Source organism: Schizophyllum commune (genome assembly GCF_000143185.2).
Source record: "Schizophyllum commune H4-8 unplaced genomic scaffold SCHCOscaffold_5, whole genome shotgun sequence".
Classification (NCBI taxonomy): domain Eukaryota; kingdom Fungi; phylum Basidiomycota; class Agaricomycetes; order Agaricales; family Schizophyllaceae; genus Schizophyllum; species Schizophyllum commune.
The window spans coordinates 1,811,345-1,837,638 of record NW_026089542.1 but is presented as its reverse complement, the minus strand read 5'-3'; the positions used below and the strand labels follow the sequence as shown (position 1 = coordinate 1,837,638).

The following is a 26,294-nucleotide window of genomic DNA, read 5'->3' as shown; positions in this document are numbered from 1 at the left end:
GATTGCGGCCCGACGGTCCGACCTCGCTGGAAGCGGGTCACAAGGCGTTCCCCGGACCTGCCCCGGACCACAACCTCCGCTTCCCCCAAGAATAGGGCCGTCTGAGGATGAGTACCACAGCGACATTCCAGATCTTCGTGCGGTGCTATCTGCCTTATTGGCTAGTACGTTAAAGTCCGGAATAGAGAAGACCGTCTCCGCATTCCACAGGCCGCGAGCAAATTTGCGTACAGGGTAGTAAACACACCACGGCGTGCGCTGAATCTAGAGTTTCGACTTCACCATGGACGCTCTTTGCTTCAAGACTTCTGCGGCCTGGTTGGCCATATTCTCCACTATTACCTAGAAGCAACGGTAAACAACTCGTGGGGACGGTGTTCCGAGCGCCATGCTGACCTTTGCAGGTAGTATCTCGTCAATGAGCGCCGCAACACGGCCCATGATCCAAGGTCGTGCTTCAATGCTTTTGTGAGGTCGCTCTTCCATGTCTTTGTTGTAAGGTATGATACCCTGGGAGGCTAACGCGCGTATCTCGTCCTGCCTACCGTTTTCCCTGCACGAAGTCAGAAAGAAAGAAAACAATGATTGGCCTTGGAATAGTACTCACCATTCCTCTACGTATGCCGTCTTGAACAACCGAACCGGCCGTCCTGTGTATATTGTTGTGCGAGCACTATCGTCGAAGCCACTTTTGACGACGAAATCCTTGTGAAGCCTGGGCGCACTGGCCTCAACACAGGCTACGAAGCGAGTCCCGACCCCTGCACAAACCTTTGAGCACAGTAATAGCTTTCGAGAAACACCATTGACCCACAGACAGCATGCGCACCCCACATGAGATTTGCAGCGAGTGACCGCCCATCGTACACGGCGCCTGCGCCTACGACATACACCGGCTCGCCGGTCATGGGTGATGTGTGCCCTCGTACGGCATCAACACATGCAGGGATCAAAATGCTGGCGGGAACATCGCCCGTATGACCGCCGCCCTCGCCAGCCTGAGCGCAGATGAGGTCTACACCGACGGCCAAGGCTTTCTTGACGTGTTTGGGGTGCCCGACCTGATGGCGTTTTGTTAGACGAACATTGAAAGGTTGCTGGCGACGCAGCGCACCATGTTCATTACTGGTATACTAGCAGCGTGCATCTTCTGGACGACATGCACTGGAGGGACGCCGACAGCGCTAACGAAGAGCGCGGCCTTTTCCTCAATAATGACATCAATGAGTTCGTCGAGTTGACCTACGCCAAGTTAGCTGTGTTCACGAGTATCGTCCAGTAATGCACTGTGCACCTTTCGTATAATCATACTATTCCAATAAGCTCTCCGGAAATAGCGTGATGAACAGAGCTCACATTGGTCTTCCTCGCCGATCCTCCTACTTGCGGCAACAGCAGATCTACTCCAAACGGCGCGTTCTTGTCCTCTAGTCCTTCCTTAATGGCCTGTATTTGCATGCGCAGATGCTTGGGCGTAAAACCATAGCCACCGATGACACCCAAGCCGCCTGCATTCGTCACTGCTGCAGCAAGCTCAGGACCAGCGGCAACGTTCATTCCTACGCAGCGCGTCAGCATCAACAGAACATGCAATGCAGCGCAATGAACACGTACCAGCAAGGATTATGGGATGCCTTATGCCAAAGAGCTCGGTAATGGGCGTGGCGATGGTGGTCATGGCTGCTCGAACAGAAGGGAACCGCAGGTGGGACGAACGCTGAACATCCATGGCGACCGTCAGGCTATAAGCATCGTCGGCAGAAGCTCCGTTGCGTGAGTGGCGCCGGTAAATCGAGCGCTGAATGTGGACGTCAGAGCCGCTGGCACTATGTGCGCACCATTGTCATCGCTCACGCCGAGCGCAGACACCCAGTCTCGGTCATGGCTACACCGAACGTTAGCCCGACCGGAATTCATGTGAAGAACAGCGACGAGAGCCTATGTCAGCAAGCTATGAGGTTAAACCTGGTCTTACGCTGTGAATATCAGATGCACTGCTGCCGTACGCGCTAGGAATGGCACGAGATCCCAGTGACGAAAGATGACCGGAGGCCCATCCACGGCAACCGAGGAAACGCTCATGCTTCCCAAAAAGGATAGGCCGTTGTGGATGGGCAGGTGAGTAGCTCTTGAGATTGGACGCCGGACCCCTGCGCACAGTGACAATCACAAGCTCATGGCATGCTCATGGAGAGACCAGAAGAGAACGCTCGAATGTGCTCAACTGCTTGAATAGTATGATCTGCAATATCGAAGAAGCGTATCTGTATGATTAGTAGCGAATGGGTAAGTACGTACAAGTACAAGAATACCACCAAGTTACGATCCACCATAGATAGGTCCCCCGTCGCAATCCCGCGAAGGTAATCACTGGTCGCCGATGGGCGCGTCGCTCGCACCTCATCTAACGGCAAGGTAAAGCCCCTCCACGGCTATATTCGCTTGCCATACTCCGAGGCGCCGCATAGCACGCAAAGCGGCGGGTGCCGTCACGACCAGAGCAAGCGCAGGAATGCCAAGGACAAGGAAAAGGAGGAAGAGAATCAACGTGATCCCGGGCTTGACCACAAGGAAGTAGAACAGTGCTTGATAAGTCGTGGGATCCGTCGCCTGAAGACAAGGTTAGCCGAGGATCGCTAGGAGGATAGGGGACGAACCATCGAGTACGTGTTCTTGTAGAATGACCTCTCCGGTACGAGGGAATCATGGGCGGCCAGGCCAGCCTCGACCTCTGACGCAGTAGGGGGACGCACGCGCGTGAATATTGGGCGTGCGGGATACGGCGCAGGGTAGTTGAGAGGGCGATGGAAGAGCCATTGCAAGTAGAGCTGCATTACAATCAGGGGATGAACTGGGGCAAGCGGGCGCTGAAGTTGCATACCTCTCCGCGTGCAAAGGCGCGAGCGCCAATCATGCCAAAGAAGCATAGAACTGCTCCGAGGGGCAGAGCAATCAGAAGAACTGTTCCCGTCTATGTAGCCCGGTCAGAAAGGAGAATTGTAGCGCGGATGATAACGCACCAAGGTGAACACGAAGAGGTATACCCATGCGGCTAGGGCATAAGGAAAGTTGAAGACAAGCAGGTGTAGCAACGACTTGTAGTACGCCCACTGAGTTACAGGCCGGAAGTAACGTTGCCATGTTCGCCGTGTAAGCAATCCTTCTCTCCGATCTGCCTGCGGCTGGGGCGCATCGTTCGGCGGTGTGCTGATGAGGGTATCGTCACCCCCCTCTAGCGTATCATCAGTGTCGAACAGTGACACGACTGTCTGGGCAAGCGAGGGGGCGATGGAATTTGCTGAGAATACGGTACTATGCGATAGTGAGCGCGGGCGACCGGAGTAGTTCCTGTGCGACGTCCGCGGCGATGAAGGGGAAAGGAATGGTGTCGTCTCCGTCGCGTCGATCGAGTCTCCATCTAGCAGATATGGGGACTGGCGCGCCTCGTTGTCTGAGTGCGACTCTGGTGCCGTAGATTCATTGCCGCTACCAGCCGTCGAGATACGCTGCAAGTGCCGATTTGCCCGCGCACGCCGCGTTCTGTGTTCGCGAGAGGGATAAGGGGGCGGAGGGTCGTTTGGCGGACAAAGAGGGTCGAGGATCTGCTCGATGGCAGGTACGTCTTGGGAGGCTACCATGGTAGCGTGAGGCAAGGCAGGAAGTGATCAATTGACTGCGGGGAACTCGATGACGGAGTCCAAAAGGAGACGTTCGCGAACGCCGAGGGCCGAGGCTAACTCTCGATTGCAGACCTCAGAACTTGTGGAAACTATTTTCCATCCTCTGCCTTCAGAGACAGGAGAAAGCGATGAACATTACCAAGGAGTGTGTACTGTGTATATGGCCCCGTCGCATAGCCAACAAATAGTAAGGAAGAGCGACGCTGTACAGGTAGCTGGAGAAGGCAGAAGTACACCCCAGATAACAACTAGAAACGAAGCGTCGAGAGGAACGATTATCTGGTGGTCAGCGAGAGAGGGTAACATGGAGGGAGGGGTAACACACGAATAGGTATCAGTCAAGTCAGCGCTGACAAGGAGAAAGAGGAAAAAGCCCATAATAATAGGATGAAAAGACGTTATCGCAGCATGAACGAACAGCAAGGATATGCATAGACGACGAACGCATGGTAAAGGAAAGCGTTTGTTGACAGGGGAGAGCAAAGTCGTCGAACGTCGAACGAGTCCCACTAGTACCACCGACTAGCCTTCACAAATCTACACCCACAGCGTCGACCACGTACAGCACCTGCTGTGGCCGCACGAAGAGCCCCCGCGTCTCCCCACATGACGAATCAGATGGGGCCGGGCTCACACTGCGCATCCGCTTCGCATGCACCCCCAGGTGGTCGCCCGCCTCCCGCTTGGCTCCACGAGTGGTCCAGCTGCTCCCACTAGCGTCCAACCGCCTCCGGCGCGCGGCGCGCGACATGCTGTCGTCGCCGTAGTAGTCCCATTCGCTCCCACCGCCGTGTCCACCGAGCTCAAAGTAGCGGATGCCACCCCAAGTACCGTCATTCCATTGACGTCCTCCAACTGCGCCTGGTTCTGGGGAAGTCGCATCCCCAACGCCGCTGGGTATAGGAACCTCGACGCCCACCCAAGGCCCAACCTCGCCCTCCACTTCGCCGATGTACCGCGCGAACGCCTTGAAGCGCTTGCGCTTCGACGAAATTATGCACGGAATGCCGATTTCGAGCGTAGCCCCGCGCGGTTGCGGCGAGGCAGGCTGAATGGGCTTCTTGATAGTCCCAATCGTATCGGTCGATCCCTTGCGCTTCAAGGTGGCGGCTGACGCACCACTCCCAGACTTGCGATGGGCTTCGACGACCTGCTGAGCGGCCGTGGGCTTGGTGGACTTGGTCGGCTTGATGGTGATGCTGCTGGACGTTTGACCTGCGCCTGCCGCTGCGCCTTCCTCAATCGATTTTATCAGCGATTTGACGGATGTCGATGACGACAAGACTTTCTTCTCCGGCGCAGGCTTGCCTGCAGGCGTCGAAGCCGCGCCCGCTCGTCGCACGTTGGACACGCTCGAGCGCACAGAGGGCGTGACCGACGAAGATGAGGGCTTTCTCGGAGAGGGAGTGGATTTCGACGAGTCCAGCGCAGGGACTGGTGGTACGACAGGCTTCTTGGCGGCTGCTCTAGGTGATGTAGTAGAGCCTCCGCTAGGCCGACGGGAGCGAGTGGTGGCTGTAGTCGCAGTACTAGTCGACGAAGCTACTGATGTGCGCCGCGAACGCGTTCCCGCGGTCGGGGCGGTGGGCGCCGTCTTGTAAGCCGTATCCCCGGTAGTACTAGTGCTCGCGGTGGACACACGAGAGAGCGGCCTAGTGCTCGTCGTTGAAGTGGAGGCCCGACTGGCACTCGACACTCGAGACGCGGAACGCGCGGTCGACAGTGCTGGACGCGAGGTGGCGGTGGTGGCGGAGGGGCTCCGTACTTTTCGCAAGGTGGAGATGGAGGTCGTCGATTTGACAGACGCATTACTGGGACGCGGACGGGTGACGCGAGATGCAGCAGTGCTGATGGACGAAGCCGACGACGTCGAGACCAACTTCTTGGGGCAGCGGCGCAGACGGTGTTGTATGCGTTTCCTGCTCCCCAGACTCATCCGGACCGTCGACATCCATCGAGTTGGACGCTGAAGAGGATGGACGCGAAGGCGCCGCTTCGGAGGGCGTGAGCTTCGAGTCCGGGCGCTCATCCTTCTCCTTGCCTGCAGATACCATGCGACGCCTGGCGGCGGTCGTAGTGGTAGTGGTAGTGGTCCGCGAGATCCCGCTGCGCACACTTGCAGCTGCACTCGTAGGGGTGATGCTACGCTTGCCAGTGACCTGCTTGCTAAGAACTGAGACGCGCATTGAGGAGTGCATGCTGATAGAGTCGTTGAAGCTCTCGTTGTCGCGTGTCGAGTTGCGCACTGTCAACCTGTTCCCGTGCGAATACGGCGTAGGCGACTTTGCCTGGTTCACAGGCAGCAGCAGGTCCTCGAGAGGGACTTCGATGTCTAAGGGAACATGAGTATCGAGCGAAAGGCTAAGTACAGGAAACTTACTGTCGCTGATCTCCTTGAGCGCCCAACCCTCGAGATCATCGAAGCCGCCCTCTTGACGGATGCCGAGCCAACGTTTGCGGATGAAGCGCAGGACGTCTAGCCTTGTGTGCTCCACCCTTTGTCTGATGGCAGATGTATGCGAAAGCATGGCAGCATTTGGCTCTGTATGGTGGGGAAGGAGGAGTATGTTCGAAACCAAGACCTGCGCTCAACAATCAGCGAAACGCATCGCAAGTGATCACCAAGGACTGACCTGGTAAACCATTGCTGCCGTACGGTCAGAAAGACCGCGGAGTACAGCGTTCATGGTCCAGTCCACGCGCTCGGTGTCGTTGAAGCCCACACCGTCGTTTTCCATCATCTCCATCCACTCTCGTTGGGCGAAGCACGCTTCTCCCTTCTCGCAAAGGAGCTCGTCGATGACCTTCCGCCCGGCAAGGAGCATCTCGCGAACTATGTCAACCCAAGCATCGATCATGGATTTCGCCTTGCCAAGTGCATGCTCAACCGCGAAGAGAAGCGCGAAGACATTCTGTGGTGTCGTTCGCTTGCCGACGCCCTTGAGAAGGTTCTCTCGTAGCTTCTGCGGTAGGAGGGCGAATTCCGTTGTCAGCCATCCTTCGCCGAAGAGGCCAACGAGGGCACGACGGGCGCCTCGGTCCAGATGCTGGTTTTTGACGTCGTCGGCTATTGAAAATTGCAGCACGCGCGGCGCGCGGCGGGCGCATTGGCGACAGCGGCATCCACCAGTTCCCCATCGCCCGCCTGTGAGACGCTCGTATTCGGAGAACTCGAGGAATGCGTGGAAGAGGCCGTGCATCATCTCTTGAACGATGCGTGCTTGAATTTCGTCATAGAGCGTTTGCAGGGAGAGATAAGTTGCGCTGCGCATGATCGCGAATGCGGTGTCGAGGTCGTAAGAGCGGTTGGAAAAGATGAGTGTGCCGGTATAGATGAATCCGAGGGTGAAGTGCAATGAGGCAGGCGTGAAAGGGGGGGAAGGCAGAGTGAGCGTCTGGGTGCCTGCGTGCTTTGGCCAGTTGAGCAGGGCATTGTAGAAGTATGGACAACGCGACACGAGGATGAAGCGGTGTGTAGAGAACACCGCGGTCGATGTCTCGTGGTTTGTGGATGAGAACGTGCCCGTGAGGGCTATCTTGATGTCGGAGTAGAGGCGGGAGCGCCACATGAATACCAGGTCCTTGCGTAGCTTGTCGATGCGCAACTCCTGCGGGTCGATCTCCTCTCCATCCGCGTTCTCTGTTGCGTCAAAGAGAAATTCGAATGCCTCGCCGAAGCCTTGTCCGGTGTAGAGGTATTCGAGCTCATTGGAAAAGAGGGTCGGATTAATCGCAGTCTGAATTCGGAGAATACCGCCGTTGGTGGACGGCGAAGGGGACGTGGCACGCGCGGCAGCAGATGCTGGAGAGGGGGTTCGAGGATATTCCCTGTCCGCGCCATCTAGAGAGAGGTATGATCCCTGTGCTGAGTAAGGGAGTGGCGAAGGCGCGGGATTAGGACGAAAGGAAAAATATCGACTTTGGAAGCTCGGTGGTGCGCGCGCGTACACGATGGCTGTTGCAGGTGGTTAGGAGATGATTAGCGGTACTGCCAGTGTACGCGCCTTTGTGCCCCCACACTTCGTCAACATTAACTCCATCGTTCAGCTCCCACACGACATCCGGGAACCGCTCCTTCGCTTGGTGGAACAGATTCTCTAGGTGGTTCTGCCATGTCGTCGTGGAGGTGCTCGTCGCTTCCTGAAGAGATGGAGGGGAGATCACAGGCGACATCCAGGGCGCGCGACAAGCAGCGCGCAGCCGCCGTGAGACGTGAAGGAGAGATAATCACGGAAACACGAGTGCAACTGTGACCATGATGCATTTCCAAAACCGACTAGTCCACTAACAGATCCAAATAAGCCTCTATTGTTCCCACCCTCGCCGTCCTCGCAGTAGATACGCCCAAGCGGACAAGGATACTATTGTCAAGACTTTCACTGCCGCCTCTTGGAATGAGGTTCCTGAGTGCTGGGTTTTTGCGTTGCTTACAGCACAATTTTCCTTGGCTGAGTGAAGCTATACGAGACATTCTCCCTGGGCTTGTGCTCTTTCGAATGACCCCCTGAAATGAAAGCGTATCCCTGGCTTGTCCAGCAGCTACCGAGCGCGTCACGCTGGATGGGAAACTGCAAAGTTGAACAATTGTTCTCGTGTACACGTGTTTTGCCCCCGAGGCAATTGATCGATCAGGTTCGGCGGTCGGAGGCGGAGCGGCCTCAAGCAGGTTGAAGTTCACTTGCCCCATCACCTCCTCCATCCCAAATACCCCTGCCCATCCCTCCTGTCTGCCTCAGCTTGGCCTTCCCACCTCCTATCACGCGCGACACCCCTCCTACTTCATGACCATATAACGTTATCATGCCCAAGTTCAACATCTTCAAAGCGTTCTCGAAGAAGAACAAGGGCGTGAAGGACGTGCCCAACCATGCTGCATCATCCTCCGATACAAGGTCCATGGGGACGGCTGCGCCGTCCTCGTACTCCAGAAACAAGAAACTCAAGAAGCATAAACCCGGTCGTGGCTCTGAGGTGCGGGATTTATCTTTAGTTTCCCGAGATGTGGCTGACCTCGCCTCCGAACAGGTGCGCGCGACATAGCCTGCTCGCAGCATGGCATCTAATCGTCTTCACAGTTCTACACAACTCCACTATCACCTATACAGTCCGTCGGTACCGTACCGACAAACGGTGGCAGCCGCTATGGCGGGGTCAGCTTAAAAGACGAAGGCTTTCTCCCACCGCCAGGAGGCGCACATTCCTTACGCACCAGCAACGGTCTGCAACGCGGTCCCCCGACTCAAGCAGCGCGCTCGCGGCGGCACGGCACCAGCGAAGCCGGAGGGTCCTTCGTACGTGGACTGTCTTCTCAGTCATGCTTATACTCAACCCACGACAGATGCCCAGGCGAGGCAGACACGACTCCCCCATATCTGAGAAGGAGTACGAGCCAACGATCTTTGACGCCCCCCTAACCCACCAACAAAGCATGCGTACGACCGGGACACGCCGTAGTGACGACTCGCCCGACCGTCATGAAGGCACACATTACACCGGGACCCACCGTTCAGCTGCCCCCACACGCTACACCGGAGCACAACACGTCCCTACGCACCAAACCGGCACCCACCACACCGGCTCGCACGCCGGCCACCGACGAGCGGCGTCGCAGCAGGTGCCGACAGTAACCCGCACGCACCGCGACCGCGACCGCGAACGGGAGCGCGACCGAGAGCGCGGGAGGCGGCGACACAAATCCGCCTCCGCTCCCGTCATCGTCCCCCCGTCGCCCATGCGCGCTGCCAGAACAATCCACGAAGGCGTGAACCAGGTATGCATCGCTGAATGGGTTGCGTGGGCGTCAACTGACCCTCGGTATCTATAGCGCCCGGAAATAGTCAAGATACCCCACGCAGGCGAACCGAGCGACTTCTACATTGTACCAGACGGTGTGGATGTTGAGTTTAGGGACGCTATGGGCAACGTCTTGGGAAAGTGAGCTTAGTCTTGGGTAAATCTTATGTTCGCACGCTAATGTGGCATGGCAGAGTCGGGGACCCCGATTCCAATCTACCGCGCCGCGTACGCCCTCTCATCATACAGGATGAGAGTGGGCGAGAGCTTGCGAGGTCAGTCATCTGTATTGACCTTCTACCTTGTGCTGAAAGGACGCGCTGTCAGGGTCGGTGACTTCAGCAGAGTGAAATCGGACTGGCAGACCTCACCAGGACGACATCGGATCTCTCCACCGTTCCCCGAAAAGCTCGAGTGCGTGATCCTGGTTTCATATGCGAGACTCTTCTCTAACATGGTCGTAGACCCAACAACGGCATCATGCTCGTCGATGAGAAGGGGAGATTCCGCACCATGTTCGTCCTCCTTCCCGTCCTTCTATGTAATCTAGCTGACACGCGCTCCAGCGTCCCCCGTCAGAGCAACAACGCCCGACCGCAAGAAATCACTGTCTCTGTATGACTTGTAGGACCGAGTTCCCGCGCTCGTGCCCGTGGCCTCCTCTACACCTGTTCATCCACGACATCCTGTTCTCCATCGTCTATGACAACCTGTTACTACCCATCCATGTCATCCACGTCTCTTCATGTTGTACTTACACGACCGTCTGGCTTACGCGTACTTACCGTCTTGGATGTACTGTATTTATATCCCTCTGGATGCCCTACGCCTTCGTATAGTTGTTTCACAACGCTAACAATCCGCTCACGACGCTCACATCTAGTTGTTTCCTGATGCCTTGTTCACTGCGATACATACACAGACCTGTTGCCATCGCTTATACTCTACTTGCACGCTTCTTGGTCGCTTGCTTCCTACTATCAACTCACGGAAATTCATGTTTGTCCCACTCCCCAATTCATGTTTGTCCCATTCCCCAATTCATGTTTGTGCCATTCCCCGTCAGTCCCCGTCAGTTCTCTCGCGTCGGAGTACGGGTCGCCTGGTCACAGAGATTGTCTGCCTCCAAGTATTTCCAACAGGGTTTTTTGTCATTCTCTATGTAAACGCCATATCATATCGCAACTTTGCCTCCGCGAGCCTTTTTGCGAAAGAGCTTCCGTGGAAGTATCGAAGTAGGGCCTCCACCGTCTTTGTTCCGAGAAAGGCAACTCTTGGCTTCTTGCTTGCATTTGTTTGTTACGGTGGAGCACTGGACCGGGAGATTTGCGCTGTCCCATGTTCAGTGCAGCGGTTCAACTTTTTTCTGGTGTCTTGACTATGCATCTCATGAGACTGTCGTGTTCTCGGCCCAGGCCAATTCTGGGAAATTAGTGGTCGTCGTGGTGAATGTGCTGCGGGAGTTCGGTTGGGTTACCATTCCTGGAGAGGAGCGCGAGGTACGGAGTGCTGCAATTGGCAAGCGGTAGGCGACCTTATCACCGGGAAGCGGTGGACGATCCTATCACTGGGAAGCGGTGGAAAATCCTATCACTGGGATTCGGTGGAAAATCCTATCGCCTCCGCGCCATGAACGAAACGTCGCTGGGAGATGAAGCAGACTCGCTTGCTGACATGCGCTCGCAAACTGATTCAACTGCAAGAACTAGGTGGGGCGCGGAAAGTACAAAGGGAGCTGGCCAACGCGCGCAAGTCCGACCTAGGCCCGGGGGAACTTATTGAGGGCGAGCGCATAGCAAGAGGATCTCAACAGGCTCATTTGCTGGACTTCAGAGCCTGAAGGCTCGATAAACAACCCCTTCAATGTCCTGAGTTCTGCATGTGTATATTACTTTACTTCCTACTCCCCCTCCCTCCTCCCTCCCTCCCCTACCCCTCCCCCTCCACCTCCCCCCACTTCTCCCCCACCCCCTACCTATACCGCCGATCCCTAAACAACCTTACCCCCAACCCCTTCCACCTTGCCCATGCGCCCGTGATCATGAGGCTCACGACGGCGGGGCCGAGGTCGAGCTGCGTGATGGTGTAGATCCAGGCGGTGGCGAGGGGCGGGGACTGGGTGGGGTGGGTGAGTAGAGTGAGTTGGGTGAGTTGGGTGAGTAGAGTGAGTTGGGTGAGTTGGTGGAGGGGGAAGGTGAGTTGAGTTGATCGCGGGTGATGGAGAAAAGGTGAAATGGCAGGCGGGTGGTGGGTGGCGTGTGAGGGGGGAGCGTGTAAGGGGAGAGCGTGTAAGGGGGAGCGGAGGGCTCAAAAGCGCAACGACAACCACTCCAACTCACCTGCTGTATATTCACCAGATACCCCTTATGCGCGAGCACCCACAGCAGCCGCGGGCCCGCGAACAAGGAGAGGGCGAAGAGCGCGGCCTGCGCGGGGCGCGTATTTTTGTGGCGGGTGGCTGGGGAGGGGGGTGGTGGTCAGTTGCAAGGGCGTGGTGTTAGTTGTAAAGGAGAGGTGGTTTGTTGCAAGGGAGAGGTGGTTAGTTGCAAGGGAGAAGTGGTCCGTTGCAAGGGAGAGGTGGTCAGTTGCAAGGGAGAGGACAGGGAGGGGGTGGGGGCGTGGTGGTTAGCCGTTTGGTTTGCGGACTGCGTGGGGTGAGGGTTCGCAGACTGCGTGGGGTGACGGTTGGGAGGGGTGACAGGGAGTGTAGGTCGACAAGAGTACAGGTCGACAAGGAGCGCAGGTCAACAAAGTTAGACAGTTGGAAGAGGACGGGGCGGGAGCGGGGGAAGATAGAGCGGGAGCGGGGGAAGATGGGGCGGGAACAGGGCAAGACAGGGAGGGAGCGAGGGAGGACAGGGCGGGCGCTGAATGGGACGAGTCCGCGCAGAACGAGAGACTCACTATAAAATATAAACACCGCCAGAATCGGCACCGCGCTCACGAGCCGGTCGAGGATGTCCCACAGGCGGGCCTCCTGGCCGTATTGCTGGTGGATGAGGCTGGGTGGCAGGCGGTGGTGATGATTATTCGGTTATTCGGCCGTATGGGTTCGCGGATATGGAGAGGGTTCGCAGGTACCGAGAGAGGGTTCGCGCGTAGAGAAAGAGGAGAAGGGGGCGATTGAGAGAAGGAGGGCGGTTGCGAGAAGGAGGGCGATTAAGAGAAGGAGGGGGCGGATGAGAGAGGGGGGTGAAACGACGTCAGCATTGGTGAAGGGTTTTTCGTCAGCGAAAAACACACTGCTCACGAACCCACGCCACTCACACATCCATCAGCACCAAACAGAACGTGAACGGGATCAGCAGGCTCGCCGTTTGGAAGATCTCCTCGGCGAAGGGGGTGGGCTCGTTGGGGTCAGGGGTCGGTTCGTTGTGGTCGGGGGTCGTGTCTGCAGTGGGTCGTTAGCGGATTGCGAGATGGGCTGTCAGCCGAGCGTAGGGCGAGTCGTCAGCCCGTGGAGGACGAGTCGTCAGCCCAGCGCAGGGCAGGCCGTCAGCCCAGCGTAGAGCGGGTTGTCAGCACAGCGCAGGACGGGTCGTCGGCCGAGCGCAGGACGGGTCGTCAGCCGCGCGCAAGACGGGTTGTCAGCCCAGCGCAGGATGGCTTGTCGTCGCAGAAACGGGTGGCTTGCGAGCAGTATACGGCACGCGGAAGAAAGTAGCCCACCTTCGGCCGCCAACGACGCCGCGCCCGGCGAGGTGAGATGCTCGAGGGTGATTTCCTCGCCTGGCTTGATCTCCTTTACTAGCGGTGTCCCTCGTGAGGTCGATGCGCCGGGGCCCTTCGGTACGCCCTTCACTAGCGGTTCCTTGGGCGCGCGAGGTGGCGGTTGGCCGGTCGCTTCTGAGCTATGTGTTAGTGATGTTGAGCTACAGGTTAGCAAGGATGGTGCAAGAAGGACGCATCGATGATATGGGCCGTGCACAGGTACGCGCGGCGCAGCGCCGAGCGAAAGACATGCAGCACCGGCAGTACTGGGCGCCAGGCAGTCCTATTGGCACTGGACGCCACGCAGTCCTATTAGCACTGGACGCCTTGCAGTCCTAGTGGCACCGAGCATCGAGCCCCCCTCAAACAACCAGCCCTCAGACCCCCCTGGTGAACCAAACCTCACTCACCCGCCTCCGCCCTAACCTCACTCGGCCGCTTCAAGCCATCGAGCACGCCGCTCTCCTGGATCAGCCGCCACTGCTCGTCCTCGGGGATGTCGAGGGGCGGGTGGGGATTTGGGTTTGGGGTGTTTGTGGTGGTGGAGGTTGAGGTGGAGCCTAGGGAGGTTGTCAGTATTGGCGAGGGAGATAAAGGGAGACGGCAGGAGGTGGACGGGAGAGAGGGGATAGTGGGATGACAGACGGGGAGGAGAGGTGGGGAGGAGATGGGAGGGGACGAGGGAGTGGGCGTGAGCATGGGGTGGAAAGAGAAGGCGGGGAGAAGAGGTGGTAGGAGAAGGAGACGGAGTGGGGTGTGTTGGGAAAAGGAGACAGAGTGGGCGGGAGGTGATGGAGGGAAGAGGGTGGGGGAGGAGGGGTGAGTAGGAGACGGAGTGGGTGCAGTGGATGGAGTATAGGGTGTAGGAGACGAGAGAGAAGGAGGGCGGCGCACCCTCCGTCTTCTGCTTCTTCCTGTTGCGCGGGGCCATGAGATAGGATGTATCGGTGCGTGCTACTCGGCGTGTCGGTGCGTGCTACTCCGGGTGTCGGTGCAAGTTCGTCGAGCAGTATTCGGTATAGTCGGTCCAGTGAATGCCCGCAAGGAGTCCAGTTAATCGATGCTATGAAAGGCAAGTTCAGGTCGAGAGCGTCGAGCTCGTGTCCAGCAAGTCGTGCAAGTCGATGACGAGACGCGTGCTCGGCCCGACATGGCGAACGGCGCACCGGACCGATATCCCGGAGGCGCCCCGATCGCCCTCGATCGCACACTTCATTCACCCACTGATTGTCTCCGACGGATTCCCCTTCGGCTCGCGCTTGCTCCTTCCTCCGCGCCATCCCAGTCTAAGCGCGCGCACCTCATTGTCTTTACAGCACCTTTCTCCTTGCGCAACAGCAAATCCATCTCGCGCAGGACATCGTAAGAGCAATAAGGTCATCATACGAACAACAGCACCATGTCCGACTCCGAAAACGACCTGCTGTCCGCGCTCGAGGCGCACGGGAGGGCATTCCTGGCGTCCTTCGACTTGCCGTCTACCTCTACTGCGGCCCAGAAGGACAGCAAGAGGGAAAGGAAACGCAAACGGGCACAGGCAGATGAGGGGGATGCAGACGAGGAGGAGTGGGAGGAATGGCATGGGATCGGTGGAGGAGTTGACACTGAGGGGAATGACGACCAAGACGAGGGACGTGAAGACAGGGGGGATGAAGATGACAGTGGGGATGAAGATGAGGACTTGGACCAGGAAGGAAGCGGGGACGATGATATGAACGACGACGAGTTCACCTCCGCGCAGCCGACGGTGGTGACATTCACTGATCCGTCTGCCTCTGCGCCGATGAGGGCGCCAAGTAAGGCGTTTATGGTGTGTGGGGAACGGTATCTTCGTGCGTCTCCATACTGAAATACACTTTCTAGTCGTCCAAAGTATCAAAGCTACGAACGGACGGACCCATCGCGTCGACGTCCCGAAATGCATCAAAAGCAGAAGACGACGGCGACGACGAGCACACGAACGCGCAGAACGACGCGCTCCTCCACCGGCTCGTGCACACCCAGCTCCTCGACCCCAATCTGTCCAACGATAGCAAACCGTCCGCCCGACGAACCGCTCTCCTCGGCCGCCTGCACGAACTCGCCTCCGCGTCCGGTGCTGCTGGAAAATCCACGCTCAAACAATCCCGCCCGGGCATGGGATCGAAAGTCATCAAGACCACCGAGCGCAACGTGCACGCCAAGGCCGTACGTGAGGGGCTCCTCCGCAAACAGAAAGAGCTAGCGGCGAGGAAGGTGGAGGAAGCAAAGGAGCTGGGGACGTACCACCCGTCGCTGAAGCGGGCGCTGGGTGCGACGGACGAGGAGCTGGTGGCGAAGGAGGGGGTGAGGCGGCGGGAGCGGGGGCTGAAGATGGGGGTGGGGAAGTTTAAGGGTGGGGTGCTGAGGCTTGGGAGGGAGGATATTGCGCGGGTGGAGGGGAGGGGGGAAGGTGGGGGACGAGGTGGGGGTAGGGGAGGCAGAGGGGGCAGGGGGAGGGGCAGGGGCGGTGGGAGGGGGAAGAGGCGGTAGACAAGTGGTACTGTACTGTACAATGGGCAGGACGCGGTACCGTGGATTGGGAGGGCAGAGTGTACGCGACCGATCGATGACGTATTGTAATTACCAGAACCGTCGATCGCGTCAGGACAGGCGCGCGTCTATTGAGCACTCTAGTCCCGCACTGCATTCACTCACACCTTGACACGCACCGTCGACGGGCAGCGACACTTCCCTGTCTGACACGCTCGCAGGCCATCTCTCGCGCTTCGGCCACACATCTCCCAACTCATCTCTTCAGCCACATACTGCCTGCTTCAGCGATCCAACCTACACTGCTCAGCCGACCCATTCACACTTCCCTCATGAACAACGCGCCTCTGGTGCAGGCGCTCGCCGACCCGCCCCCGCCTGGTCCAGAGCCGCGCCTCAGGGTAGAACGCGGCCCGTGTCTGATTGCAAGGCTGCCGTCTGCTGGTGAGTGCGATGTGTATGGGTTAGTGGCGGGATAGGCGCCGCGCCGCGCTCCCCTCGTTAAGCGCTGTCTAACGCATGCGTGCACCGCGCCCATCATACCTCACCCCCCTCACTCCACTGACCATCGCATACAGGCGTTCTCGCCCGCGAAGCTCGCGAACGCGTCTCCAACCTCGAATGCAGGCGCTCAGACGAGGTCGAGCGCTTAGTCGAAGATGCCCTCGAAGATGCGCTTGACCCGCCGACCTCCCCCACCGTCGACCAACCCTCTTCCCCTCAACCCGACGACCCACCTCCCAGCCCCACCGTCCGCACCCCCGTCACCGCCCTGCGCGCCCTCTTCCGAATGGGCGCCTCTGCCGCCACACCCAAGCCCACCAACACCCATGCGCCGACGAATCGCGTGCCCGAGCCATACGAGGTGTTGAGAGCAATTGAGAGGGGGGACGAGATGTATTTGATGGATATAAGAGATCGGGCATTCCATGTGAGTGGTGTGCACTGCGTGGTCAGGTCGGCGCTAATCTGCCTTGCCCTCCCCCTCCCTCCTCGCCCTCCTTCCCTTCGCTCCCCTCTTCCTTCCCTTCGCTCCCCTCTTCCTTCCCTTCGCTCCCCTCTTCCTTCCCTTCGCTCCCCTCCCCTCCTCCCATCCCTCCCTCCTTCCCCCTCGCTCCCTCGCCCTCGCCCTCGCCCCCTCCTTCTCCCCCCTTCCCCTCTCCTCCCTTCTCTCGCTCCCTCCTCCTCTCTCCCTTCTCTCCTTCCCCTCCCCTCTCCCCCCCTCTTCCCCCCTCCCCTCTCATCTCTAACGCCACACTCTCATCTCTCACGCCACACTCCGACCTCGAACGCCACACTCTTACCTCTCGCACGTCTACTCGCCCAGCTCCTCCTCACCACCCGCGCCGGCGACCCCCCGCTCCTGCACGCCCTGCGCATCGGCAAGAGCCACCGGTCGATCGCGCTCCTGTTGGTGGGCGCGTTTTCGAGGTGAGGGAGCCTATTTTGTTTTGATATAGAAGTTGTGGGTAACGGGGGATGGTGGCGGGTGGGGGAGGAGGCCAAGGGGGGCGAAGGGGAGGCAAGAGGGGGGTGAAGGGGAAGGCCAAAGGGGGAAGAAATGCGAGGGGTGAAGGAGGGGGTTGCACTCGACCGATGGGCGGAGAGGGAGGGACTGGAGCTATTATAGGGCGACGAAATTGGGGGGGGGGAAGCGAAGGCGCTGGAGCTAACGACCCACAACTCCCAGATACATCAATAACCTCGAGGAGGACGAGATGTCGAAGAAGGGGACGAGGGGCGTGTTGAAGGCGTTGCGTGAGTGGTTAGCTTTGACATGCCATCTCTGAGTATAGATACGCGCCCCTCACAATCCCTTCCCTCCCTTCCCTCCCCACGTCACTCCCCTTTCTTAGCCACACCCTTCCCCCTCCTACACCCCCTCTCCCATAACCACCCCCCCCACCGCCAATAAACTAACCCCCCCCCTCCATAACCCCCCCCTCTCCTCACCCACACTAACACCCCCCCCCGCCCAGGCACGAACCTCAAACTGGCCATCGACCACGACCTGGCGCGCGACCGGAGCGACCTCGCGGCGAGCTTCATGCAGGTGCTGGTGATGAGCGAGGGTGAGTGGGTGTGGTGGGGTTGTTGTTGTTGTTGTTGTTGTTGTTTTTAGTTTTGTTTTTATTGGGAGGGGGGGTGGGGGGGGGGAGGAGTGTGTGTTGTTGGTATGGGTTTTAGATTTGGGGGAGTTTGAGGGGGAAGGAGGATAGGAGAATGGTGGTAGGTGGGGAGGGGAGAGGGGGTAAAGGTTTTGGGGAGTGGGGGGTGGGGAGGGGAGAGAGGGGGGAGGGGGGTTTAGGTGGGGAAGGGGAGGGGAGGGGGGCGAGAAGGGAAGGGGAGGGGAGGGGGGCGAGAAGGGAAGGGGAGGGTACGATATGGGCATTGACACTGACGCACACCCAGGCGAGCGCTGGGTAGCCGCACAAGCCGAAGCGGTCGGGCGCGAATTGCGAGTAGCCGTGGACCGGTCGGGGGAGGGGAGGCCGCTGGGGCGGTTGGCGAGTGCGCCGGATCGACCGTCGGGGCGGTTGGCGAGTGCACAAGGCGACTACGGTGATGCGCAAGACGACGGTCAGGATGGCACCGACGTCGGCAACGGCAGCGAGGGGGAGTACGATGACGACGCTGCACGACGGCGGGTCATACCTTCGCCAACGTCGCGAATAAGGACGGCGTCGGTGGCCACTTTACCACCCGCCCCTTCACACCATCGGACCAGGACGATGTCGAGCTTGTCGGGTGGGCGGGCGTCGACCTCTTCCTCTTCGCATCGGCTTTCGACTTCCAGGCCATCGACCTCGTCATTATCGACCTCGCCCCCGCACATCCGCACGCGTACAGCATCTACAGCCACAACGCCACTGGAAACAGCGACCCCCATCGCCGCCGGCCACCCCGTCGCCACCGCGCGCGCCGCGGTGCGCAAGTTTGCGACCAGGGAGTTGGGGCGGGCGGAGCTGATTGCGAGCTTGGAGGATTAGTGAGTGCGATTGGTCTCGTAAATCATCCGTGCGATTGGTCTCGTAAACCATCCGAGCGATGGATGATTCGCGTGGTTTTTTCTACCCGCCTCCTTCCCCATCCCCCTCCCCCTTCCCGGCGTATCCACCGCCCCCTTCCCGGCGCACCCTGCCCCTTTCCTCTCCCCTTCCTTTCCTTCTCCGTCTCTTTCCCTTCGCTCTCCCTCCCCCTTGCCCTTCCCTTCTATACCCCCTTCCCCTCGCACCCCCGCCCCTTCACGCGCTCCCTGATACCTTCCCCCACTCCAATGAACCAACCACCTTCCCCTACACCACTGATACCAAAGGCAAGCAAACTGACGCTAACTGCCCCCACTCAGCATCGGCAACGCAACCGTCGACCTGCTCCTCCTCGGCGCGTGGGGGCTCGCGCGCGAGGTCGTGGGCGGGGAGGGGATCCCGGTGAGTGGGCGATATCTGGCATTTGTGTGAACTACCTCTTCGTGTGCCCTTCGCCCTTCTCTTCGCCCTTCTCTTTCTTCCTCGTCCACCCCTTCCGCCTCGTCCTCATCTGCTTCTTTCGCCCCCTCTTCGCCCCCTGCGTGACCTTCCTTCGACGCCCTTACGCCCCCTCCTTCGCACCACCCATTTAAGGCACCTTCCTGTCCTTCCCACCTCCCCTTTATTGCACCTTCATTGTTCACTGAGGTGCTCCGCAGACCTCCTACTTCGCCCGCGACGACCGCACGTACCGCGTGTTCTGCGAGCGGCTGGACGAGCTCGGGATCGGTGGGGAGGAGGGGGTGGGTGAGGGTGAGGGTGAGGAGGGCGATGAAGTGAAGACGGGTACGTTCTTTCTTTCCGCGGTCGGGAAGGCACCAGGGGCGCCTGCGTGGAGGAGGGTTGTGCGCGCCTGTAGGGGAGGGCTGTGCGCACCTGCCATGTCGAGAGGACGTTCGCGCAACGCCGTCGCACATTGCTAATGTGCAACCCAGCCCCCGCACCCCGACCTCGACCTCGACCAACACCCACGCTCTCAACACTTCCAACACCCACTACAACCAGCACGAACGCACCAAACCGCGCGGCGCACAAGCTCCCGCGCAAGCTGAGGTGGCAGCTGAGGGTGCTGAGGGCCGCGGTGGGCGGGCGGAAGACGACGTATCGGGTGAGTGGGGGTTGTGTTTTTGGATGTTTTTTGGGAGGGGAGGGAGGGTGAGGGAAGGTGTGAAGGGGGAACAGGGGATGATTGCGGTTGGAGCGGAGAAGGGAAAGAGACTCAGAGGGAGAAGGGAGGGCCAGGGGGAAGAAGGGGAGGGAATAGAGCGACGCTAACGCACCCCCGCAGACAAAGGTTGAGCTCCTGGAGGCGGAGCTGGATGGGAGGTGAGGGGACGGTGAGGGGACGGTGAAGGGGATGCTCTAGGAACGAAGGTGCGATATGCTCTAGGAACGAAGGTGCGATTCTGCTCCGAACATCTCGACCATGACCCGACACGGTTTCGCTCTGCGCCTCGTTGGACGGACTTGTACATCACCGGATATATATTTTGGATACAGGTGAACCCCTCATAACCCATACCTATCGGAGCGCCTCCGAGGGTCGACCGGGTACGATTTGCGCGCCAAAAAGTATATGGAACGGAAGGCATATCCCTCAAGAATTATATCCGAAAGTTGGTTTGACCCCGGCGCGCCTACGACGAGCCTCGGAGGCGCTCCGATAGGTATGGGTTATGAGGGGCTCACCTGTATGTACCTTGTAGGCCATCATGTATCATCTGTAGGCTTTCGTGTATCATCACTCCTTACTCGTTATTTTCGCAAACTTCAGCCAGCATGGCATTAGACGCCGGCCTTGCGAATCGACGCCCGTGGCATGCGATGCAAGCAGAACTCCATGCCGTCCCAGCCTCGACAAAGAAGTCTACTTGTTAACTGCTTGGTGACGTTCTACATAGCGAGCCTAGCGAAGCCCCCAATGCACAAGTCTGCACGCCCTCCGATGGTCGAGCGCAGCGCGCTGGGACCTCCAGTATGCTTAGTAAGCCAACGGACCCTCGTCTCACTTACTAAGCCAACGGGACCTTAACTCTGCTTACTAAGCCAATGCGTCCTCAGGTCTGCTTACTAAGCCGGAGTCCACTCGAATGCTTAGTCAGCCAACCGCGCTACAAAGAAGGGTAAACACAGGCTTGTTGCGCGTGCGACGTTTGCGACTCTCGGAGCGCTCTTCGTGACCTCCCGCGCGTGGATGGCTTTCTGGGGATTTGATCTCTCTTCGAGGTCGAGTCTTATGAAGGTCCTCGCCGCGCCTCGCTCGTACAAGGTGCCCGGCTGATGCGAGCTCACACGCAGTCGTGGCGTATCGTCGAGCGTATAACGATTCTGTCCCGTTTGCTGGACTTGCCACTGGACGCCTCTCGCAGGACGCATTCACTGGTGGCAGGGTCCTCTGTATTTTGTTGTATCGAATGTGAGGGTACATACGAATAGGGAGTATGTCTGAATAGCTTGCACTAGTATCAAGCAACCTTTTCTCTGCATAAAGTGCCTCGACATGCCTCGATGTTCTGTCGGACCGTCTTTCACCGTTCACACCATCGCAATCTCGATCCACCAGGCTTACTTAATCTAGTTCCTTCAACCCAAGCTCCATACAACCACCAATCAAATTCTACCACCACCGTCTATGCCACCACCGTAGGTAGTAACGCGCATTTTGCACAAGTAGGTGTTTCTAAGTACTTACACTAAGTAGTAAGGGCGTGGGTATGATACATGCACAGGGGGAGGGGGAAGACGCGTCGGGTGGGTGGGCGGAGTGCGCATCGAGGCCAGTCAGAAGGACCGGAATTCCGGTGTCAGTCAAAGGGACCGGATTCTGGTGCGACACCGCCAACCGGCGCGTCAAATGGTATGTACAGCGAGCGACGTGGGTATATACAAGGACTGGGAGAGGGAGCGCGTGTATCGCGAAAGGGGACGGTCGGGACTCGGCTGGCGGCGAGACGAAGGCAAGTCGGAGTGATACGCCGTCTCGGAGTCAGGCGGTGCTCACGGGGCGGGGTCGACTGCCACCCGGACGCGCCCTCGAGCCCTGGCTCCACCCGCGACGCACGTCCTCTCGGTCGGAGTGGTATATAGATCTGCAAGGGCGGGTCAGCGTTATGAATCGTAGACAAACAGAGACGAGCGGCAGGGGGGAAGGAGCTGGAATACGCAACGAAAAAAAAACAAGGACTCACTAATAATCAGGTACAGCCTCTTTGCGTGTGTGTAGGCGTGAAGTGCGTGAGTCCCCGCATCCTAGGGTCCGGTACGTGTACGTTCGATGCGAGTCAGTGAGGCGTGTAGGTATATCCTCCAGGCACATCGCAAGATAGCCTCCAAGCACATCGCGAGATAGCCTGGGAGGAATGGTGTACGCGCATCCGTAGCACGAAATCCAGAACAGGTCCGAGGGGCGTGAGTAAGTAAGTGTCTTTCAGTGTCTGTTGGGGGAGGAGGCGAGACACCGGCATGGCGTTTGTCCACATCGTCGCGAGTCGCTCGTCCACATTCGTCGCGAGACCTTCGTCTACCGGAAGCCCGCACCGCGACCTCCGTCCAAAGCCTGCATCGTGACCACCTATAGACACCGTGTCGTCCGTGTCTTGACCACCACATCATCGATCGTCTATGCCACAAAAGAGTGAATGCTATGCAACAGAGGACATGCTCGCCGGCAAGAACTCGATCGACGAGTTGAGCATGTTCGCACGTATGGCCCCGCATTTACACGCCCGACGAGCAGTCGAGCACCACATTTACAAGATCGACAGAAAAGCATACACAGGAGAACGCGTGGGCCGCGCCCTCCCTAGTCGTGCTATCTGTCGCCCTCTTCGTGGCGGCTACGGTTGTCTTGACTCGCCGACGTCGTCGTGGACGCGAAGGTGTGCGAGCTATATGTGCGCAGGTTTGCCAGCTGAAGTAATAGTCAGTCATCGGTCAAGGTACGTAACGACTAGAATACGGAATTCAGGCAATCTCTACTCACATGTCCGATCGGTCTTGAATAATCCAGGTGATCCCTCAAGCTCGTCATACTCTCTTCCGCCGCCGCATTAGACCTCATTCCAAGCTTCAACATCGGGTTCAGCAAATGCTCCCCCGTATGCCGCGAGTCCTCGCTCGCTGCTGGCGAAGGGTGTGGGTCTGACACCCAGGGATGCTGGTGCTCCTCGTCGTCGAAGGCAATCACGTCCAGCTCGCCATCCGGCATAACTCCCGGGTCAAGTTCATGGTCGTCTTGCTGCGCGTTCGCCACCGACAGCGTAGGTATCTCCTGCACATCGAGCGCGGTCACCGGATTTGGTGGCAGCGTCGCAGGAGGCCAAGGCATGCCGTGATTCGCTGCTCGCGCGGCAGCCTCTTCCTCGAGGTTCAGCAGCGGGGTGGGACCGATGATCTGCGGTGGCGTTGAAGTCTTGCCCTTGCTCTTCCGCTTGCCCTTCGACATCGAGCCGGGGACGATGGGTGCGGGGTCCAGCAGCGACGACGGTATCCGCACCGCAGGGTGCGCCTGCGTCTGCGGGACCACCTCCTGCGAGTCGCGCATCTCGGGCGCGGACGAGTTGTGCCCGCCGCGCAGACGACCGAGGAAGCCCTTGAAGCTGCGAGCGTCGCCGGAGTCACGGTGCTCGTGCGTGTCGCCAATCTCGGCGCGCATGCTCTGCCGCCAGTCCGCCTTCCCGCTGTGCATGATGTAGCTCGAGGGCGGCGTTGGCTGCTTGAGGATGGGGCGGACGGGGATGGCGCTGTGCGAGTGCGAAGACGAGTGCGAGCCGTGGCCTTGGGAAGAGCCCGAGCTGCTGTGGTAGGGTAGGAGTACAACGTGCGAGCCGTGCCCTTGCGAGGACGACGACTGCTCCGTTGAGGGCGAACCAAGCGGGGCCGAGCCCTCCTTTCCGCCTATCCACACACCGGGGTCGAAGGACACGCGACCGGTGGTCGCCCCAGCAGGGTCAGTCGCACCCATTGCCTCTGCAGCCTGCCCAAACGCCGGCATGTGCGACGTCGCGGACAAGCTTGGCCGCCGCTCCACCGCAGAGCCATGCCCCGAGCTACTGCCGTGAGCGTAGGACCCTAGGTCCACTTCATCGCGGTAGTCGCCGTGCCCAGAGCTGCTGGCATGGAGCGGCAGGGGCAGGGCGCCAGTCGCGATCTCCGTCATGGGCGGCGCGTCGTCATCTTCCTCGAGGGGTGCGCGCCGGTATATGCTACCCTGGGGACTGGCGAACCCGTTGAGGCCAACGCGTGAGCTGGAGGCAGACTGCATGTCGCGTTTCCTCCTGTACCGTTTGCAGCCGATGAACAGCAGCAAGGCGGCCGCCACAACACCTGCCACCGCCGCGATGGCCACGCCAACGATTGCACCGGTGTTCTTATCAAATCTAGGTGATAGAGGGTCAGGCTAAGTGCAAGCGAGATTAAAGGTGATCCTTACCCATGCGAGTCCTCTGCAGGATTGGTACCAAGGACGCCGGTTTGCGTGATTGTGCTGACACTGGTGTGCGCGACAGTGTGCGTGCCCCCCTCGACAACCTCGGTACTGGTGTACAAATGTGTTGTCACATATGTCGACGTCCAAGTAGATGTTGACGACCATGAATGAGACGAGGTCGATGTCGTGTGCTCTGAAGTCGTTGTGGGCTCACGAGATGATGTGCGCGTTGAGGACGACGGTGTGTCGGAGGAGGATGGCGATACTGTAGAAGAAGACCAGGAAGAAGACGGGGAATAAGTTGATGAGGTATAAGATATTGATTGCGTGGACGAGAGCGAGGTCGACAGCGATTCAGAATACGAGGTGGAAAGCGATGAACTGGACGAAACAGACGTAGATGCGGTCGTGGCGCTAGAGGATGGCGACGATGACGTGAAACTGCTTGACGAGGTGCCCGGGTAAGAAGAGCTTGATGATGGGGGACCCGATGAGGTCCCGCTCGTTGATTGTGCGCTAGATGTCGGAGAACCTGATGATTGGGAAGTCGACGACGAGGCCTGCGTGCTCGAGGATGTGGAACCGGAGGAAGTTGAGGTGCCAATTGTGGACGTCACATCTGACGAAGTGGTCGAGGGTTCCCGCGAGCTGGTGGACGGCTCTGAGGTGGAGCTTGACGGTTCCGAAGAGCTCGTGGTAGCTGTTGAGCTCGACTCTGGAGGGCCACTAGAGGTCGGGCGGGATGTTGAAGTGCTTGACTCGCCACTGGTTGTAGTCGAGGGCGCATCAGTCGTCGTCTCACTAGACGGTGTTGTCGACTCCGTAGGTGCACTCGAGGACGTGTCCTCCGATGAAGTAGACGTCGGGTCTGATCTGGACGTACTGGACGGCTCGCTGGTGCTCTCCGAAGTCTCGCTCGTCGGACGCGGTGTCGATATCGATGTGGGCATCTCCGTGGACGGGAACAGACTTGTGAGGGGGTCTGAATCGGAGCCGGTTTCGCGCGTCGACGGTTCACTAATCGGAGCCTCCGTGGTAGCGCGAGAAGTCCTGTCGGCCGCCGTTCTAGTGTCGGTCGGTGAAGATTCCCTCGTGGTCGTAGCGGGGCTGGTGTCGGTATCGGACGCGGCCTCTGTGGCTGGCGTAGACATGTCGGTGGTCTGACCTTGGGTTCTGCAGGGCGGTACGCGTCAGTACAAGAATCTGTAAGAGATTGACGGGCTGCACGCACGCGTCGGTCTGTCGCTTAACCAACGTGCCGCCAGCGGGTGCGGGGCGCGTGCTTGAGACGGAGGACGGACCCGCGCCGCGTTTGCCATTGTTCCCCCAAATGCCAGCCGCTCTCGCCGGGGCGCCGCCTGGGCCGACACTCCCTGTGCGCAGGGCCGATGTCAAAGGCACCCAGGGCGCGTCGCGGCGCGAGCGGCGCGCGATGGGCATGAATGCAGGAAATTATGAGATATCGGCGCAGAGAGAGTGCTGCGGGCGCGAGGAAGAGAGGGTAGAGACTGTGAGACGAGATAGCGCGCAAATCAATTGCGGGACTCGGTTGGAGGTAATGAGGCCGCAGCGAACGTGGAGCAAATTAGTCTGGGCCGCGATCACTGCCGACGTCGTCCATGTACTTGCTAAAGCGGCACAAGCAGGGCGAGGCGGGGTCCTGCACTCGCGTTTACTGCATGTCGAGCGCGCAAGACATGGACGTCAAGAGGGCGTTGCAAGGGGAGCCCGTCGCAAACTTCCTATTACGCTGCCCTTGACATTCAGCATGGTCCCACCTCCTCCGTCCTGCCCGACATCGTCGATCCCATGGCGTCAGGAAGATTCTCAAGCCCGCGCGCAACACCGCACTGTCTTCTATGGGGACATGGTGGGAACAGGATGGCGGAACAGCCGTAGAATAGCCGTTTCGAGTATGTGGTCCAAGGGAACGGATCATCTTCCTATACAAGCACTGAATGGGTGGGAACAGTGTCACAAAACATACTGCTCTATAGCGTCTAAATAGCAAGAGAACTCCGGCGAGGGAGGGTACAAGTAGGGTACAAGGCGAGCAGTAGGGTAAGTAAAGCAAGAGAGCACGTACGGTAGGGTATACGAGTATACGTTAGCACAATAAGCTAGTGAGTAACGGAGTATACA

General features: G+C 58.9%; 10 protein-coding genes across 10 annotated transcripts; 4 read left to right on the top strand and 6 right to left on the bottom strand.

The window, feature by feature from the left end:
* Positions 1–118: 118 nt before the first annotated feature.
* SCHCODRAFT_02622733 (2-nitropropane dioxygenase) lies at positions 119–2,062 on the bottom strand. Its single transcript, XM_003036634.2, has 8 exons — positions 1,615–2,062; positions 1,357–1,559; positions 1,295–1,310; positions 1,115–1,242; positions 815–1,061; positions 608–761; positions 397–553; positions 119–342 (listed from the first exon to the last, which is right to left on the bottom strand). The coding sequence occupies exons 1-8, from the start codon at positions 1,727–1,729 to the stop codon at positions 265–267; spliced, it is 1,098 nt and encodes a 365-aa protein (XP_003036680.2). The 5' UTR covers positions 1,730–2,062; the 3' UTR covers positions 119–264.
* Positions 2,063–2,183: 121 nt separating this feature from the next.
* On the bottom strand, positions 2,184–3,771 carry SCHCODRAFT_02575887 (uncharacterized protein). The gene is made up of 4 exons (XM_003036633.2): positions 3,021–3,771; positions 2,882–2,971; positions 2,658–2,828; positions 2,184–2,610 (listed from the first exon to the last, which is right to left on the bottom strand). Exons 1-4 carry the CDS (start codon positions 3,636–3,638, stop codon positions 2,401–2,403), a joined length of 1,089 nt encoding a protein of 362 aa, XP_003036679.1. The 5' UTR covers positions 3,639–3,771; the 3' UTR covers positions 2,184–2,400.
* On the bottom strand, positions 3,763–4,195 carry SCHCODRAFT_02260850 (uncharacterized protein). Its single transcript, XM_050342221.1, has one exon. It carries the CDS (start codon positions 4,056–4,058, stop codon positions 3,816–3,818), a length of 243 nt encoding a protein of 80 aa, XP_050200569.1. The 5' UTR covers positions 4,059–4,195; the 3' UTR covers positions 3,763–3,815.
* Positions 3,795–7,921, bottom strand: SCHCODRAFT_02622729 (uncharacterized protein). Its single transcript, XM_003036632.2, has 5 exons — positions 7,685–7,921; positions 6,314–7,635; positions 6,061–6,262; positions 5,583–6,012; positions 3,795–5,527 (listed from the first exon to the last, which is right to left on the bottom strand). Exons 1-5 carry the CDS (start codon positions 7,851–7,853, stop codon positions 4,210–4,212), a joined length of 3,441 nt encoding a protein of 1,146 aa, XP_003036678.2. The 5' UTR covers positions 7,854–7,921; the 3' UTR covers positions 3,795–4,209.
* A 559-nt stretch (positions 7,922–8,480) lies between these two features.
* SCHCODRAFT_01166032 (uncharacterized protein) lies at positions 8,481–9,823 on the top strand (the record flags this gene model as incomplete). Its single annotated transcript, XM_003037989.2, has 6 exons — positions 8,481–8,651; positions 8,756–8,971; positions 9,019–9,450; positions 9,505–9,614; positions 9,723–9,748; positions 9,801–9,823. 6 exons carry the CDS (start codon positions 8,481–8,483, stop codon positions 9,821–9,823), a joined length of 978 nt encoding a protein of 325 aa, XP_003038035.1.
* A 1,606-nt stretch (positions 9,824–11,429) lies between these two features.
* Positions 11,430–14,292, bottom strand: SCHCODRAFT_02622724 (uncharacterized protein). The gene is made up of 7 exons (XM_050345139.1): positions 14,079–14,292; positions 13,595–13,744; positions 13,143–13,319; positions 12,741–12,864; positions 12,378–12,475; positions 11,813–11,931; positions 11,430–11,588 (listed from the first exon to the last, which is right to left on the bottom strand). Exons 1-7 carry the CDS (start codon positions 14,113–14,115, stop codon positions 11,445–11,447), a joined length of 849 nt encoding a protein of 282 aa, XP_050200568.1. The 5' UTR covers positions 14,116–14,292; the 3' UTR covers positions 11,430–11,444.
* Positions 14,293–14,394: 102 nt separating this feature from the next.
* Positions 14,395–15,947, top strand: SCHCODRAFT_02730497 (uncharacterized protein). The gene is made up of 2 exons (XM_050347123.1): positions 14,395–14,994; positions 15,048–15,947. Exons 1-2 carry the CDS (start codon positions 14,584–14,586, stop codon positions 15,693–15,695), a joined length of 1,059 nt encoding a protein of 352 aa, XP_050200567.1. The 5' UTR covers positions 14,395–14,583; the 3' UTR covers positions 15,696–15,947.
* On the top strand, positions 15,852–20,486 carry SCHCODRAFT_02622721 (uncharacterized protein). The gene is made up of 10 exons (XM_050345138.1): positions 15,852–16,139; positions 16,274–16,626; positions 17,023–17,126; positions 17,386–17,453; positions 17,675–17,767; positions 18,108–18,684; positions 19,045–19,126; positions 19,384–19,510; positions 19,660–19,832; positions 20,013–20,486. Exons 1-10 carry the CDS (start codon positions 16,028–16,030, stop codon positions 20,052–20,054), a joined length of 1,731 nt encoding a protein of 576 aa, XP_050200566.1. The 5' UTR covers positions 15,852–16,027; the 3' UTR covers positions 20,055–20,486.
* Positions 20,487–22,381: 1,895 nt separating this feature from the next.
* On the top strand, positions 22,382–22,777 carry SCHCODRAFT_02575873 (uncharacterized protein; the record flags this gene model as incomplete). Its single annotated transcript, XM_050343873.1, has 2 exons — positions 22,382–22,625; positions 22,692–22,777. 2 exons carry the CDS (start codon positions 22,382–22,384, stop codon positions 22,775–22,777), a joined length of 330 nt encoding a protein of 109 aa, XP_050200565.1.
* A 1,292-nt stretch (positions 22,778–24,069) lies between these two features.
* Positions 24,070–25,708, bottom strand: SCHCODRAFT_02260657 (uncharacterized protein). Its single transcript, XM_050342220.1, has 2 exons — positions 25,384–25,708; positions 24,070–25,325 (listed from the first exon to the last, which is right to left on the bottom strand). Exons 1-2 carry the CDS (start codon positions 25,590–25,592, stop codon positions 24,152–24,154), a joined length of 1,383 nt encoding a protein of 460 aa, XP_050200564.1. The 5' UTR covers positions 25,593–25,708; the 3' UTR covers positions 24,070–24,151.
* Between the last annotated feature and the right edge of the window lie 586 nt (positions 25,709–26,294).

What these genes read in the sequence shown, in the direction of transcription:
- SCHCODRAFT_02622733 (XM_003036634.2), bottom strand. Translation starts at nt 1,729, where the DNA reads ATGGATGTTCAGCGTTCGTCCCACCTGCGGTTCCCTTCTGTTCGAGCA. An exon ending in GCATCCCATAATCCTTGCTG is followed by an intron (nt 1,560 to 1,614) that starts GTACGTGTTCAT and finishes CGCGCTGCGTAG; the next exon opens with GAATGAACGTTGCCGCTGGT. An exon ending in GTATACCAGTAATGAACATG is followed by an intron (nt 1,062 to 1,114) that starts GTGCGCTGCGTC and finishes AAACGCCATCAG; the next exon opens with GTCGGGCACCCCAAACACGT.
- SCHCODRAFT_02575887 (XM_003036633.2), bottom strand. Translation starts at nt 3,638, where the DNA reads ATGGTAGCCTCCCAAGACGTACCTGCCATCGAGCAGATCCTCGACCCT. An exon ending in ACCTCTTCGTGTTCACCTTG is followed by an intron (nt 2,972 to 3,020) that starts GTGCGTTATCAT and finishes CGGGCTACATAG; the next exon opens with ACGGGAACAGTTCTTCTGAT. An exon ending in GCGCCTTTGCACGCGGAGAG is followed by an intron (nt 2,829 to 2,881) that starts GTATGCAACTTC and finishes ATTGTAATGCAG; the next exon opens with CTCTACTTGCAATGGCTCTT.
- SCHCODRAFT_02260850 (XM_050342221.1), bottom strand. Translation starts at nt 4,058, where the DNA reads ATGGGCTTTTTCCTCTTTCTCCTTGTCAGCGCTGACTTGACTGATACC.
- SCHCODRAFT_02622729 (XM_003036632.2), bottom strand. Translation starts at nt 7,853, where the DNA reads ATGTCGCCTGTGATCTCCCCTCCATCTCTTCAGGAAGCGACGAGCACC. An exon ending in CGGCAGCAATGGTTTACCAG is followed by an intron (nt 6,263 to 6,313) that starts GTCAGTCCTTGG and finishes TGTTGAGCGCAG; the next exon opens with GTCTTGGTTTCGAACATACT. An exon ending in GCTCAAGGAGATCAGCGACA is followed by an intron (nt 6,013 to 6,060) that starts GTAAGTTTCCTG and finishes ATGTTCCCTTAG; the next exon opens with ACATCGAAGTCCCTCTCGAG.
- SCHCODRAFT_02622724 (XM_050345139.1), bottom strand. Translation starts at nt 14,115, where the DNA reads ATGGCCCCGCGCAACAGGAAGAAGCAGAAGACGGAGG. An exon ending in TGTTTGGTGCTGATGGATGT is followed by an intron (nt 12,476 to 12,740) that starts GTGAGTGGCGTG and finishes CCTGCCACCCAG; the next exon opens with CCTCATCCACCAGCAATACG. An exon ending in GGCGGTGTTTATATTTTATA is followed by an intron (nt 11,932 to 12,377) that starts GTGAGTCTCTCG and finishes CCCCCTCCCCAG; the next exon opens with CCACCCGCCACAAAAATACG.
- SCHCODRAFT_02730497 (XM_050347123.1), top strand. Translation starts at nt 14,584, where the DNA reads ATGTCCGACTCCGAAAACGACCTGCTGTCCGCGCTCGAGGCGCACGGG. An exon ending in CGCCAAGTAAGGCGTTTATG is followed by an intron (nt 14,995 to 15,047) that starts GTGTGTGGGGAA and finishes TACACTTTCTAG; the next exon opens with TCGTCCAAAGTATCAAAGCT.
- SCHCODRAFT_02622721 (XM_050345138.1), top strand. Translation starts at nt 16,028, where the DNA reads ATGAACAACGCGCCTCTGGTGCAGGCGCTCGCCGACCCGCCCCCGCCT. An exon ending in TTGGTGGGCGCGTTTTCGAG is followed by an intron (nt 17,127 to 17,385) that starts GTGAGGGAGCCT and finishes CACAACTCCCAG; the next exon opens with ATACATCAATAACCTCGAGG. An exon ending in GGGCGATGAAGTGAAGACGG is followed by an intron (nt 19,511 to 19,659) that starts GTACGTTCTTTC and finishes TGTGCAACCCAG; the next exon opens with CCCCCGCACCCCGACCTCGA.
- SCHCODRAFT_02260657 (XM_050342220.1), bottom strand. Translation starts at nt 25,592, where the DNA reads ATGCCCATCGCGCGCCGCTCGCGCCGCGACGCGCCCTGGGTGCCTTTG. An exon ending in GTTAAGCGACAGACCGACGC is followed by an intron (nt 25,326 to 25,383) that starts GTGCGTGCAGCC and finishes ACCGCCCTGCAG; the next exon opens with AACCCAAGGTCAGACCACCG.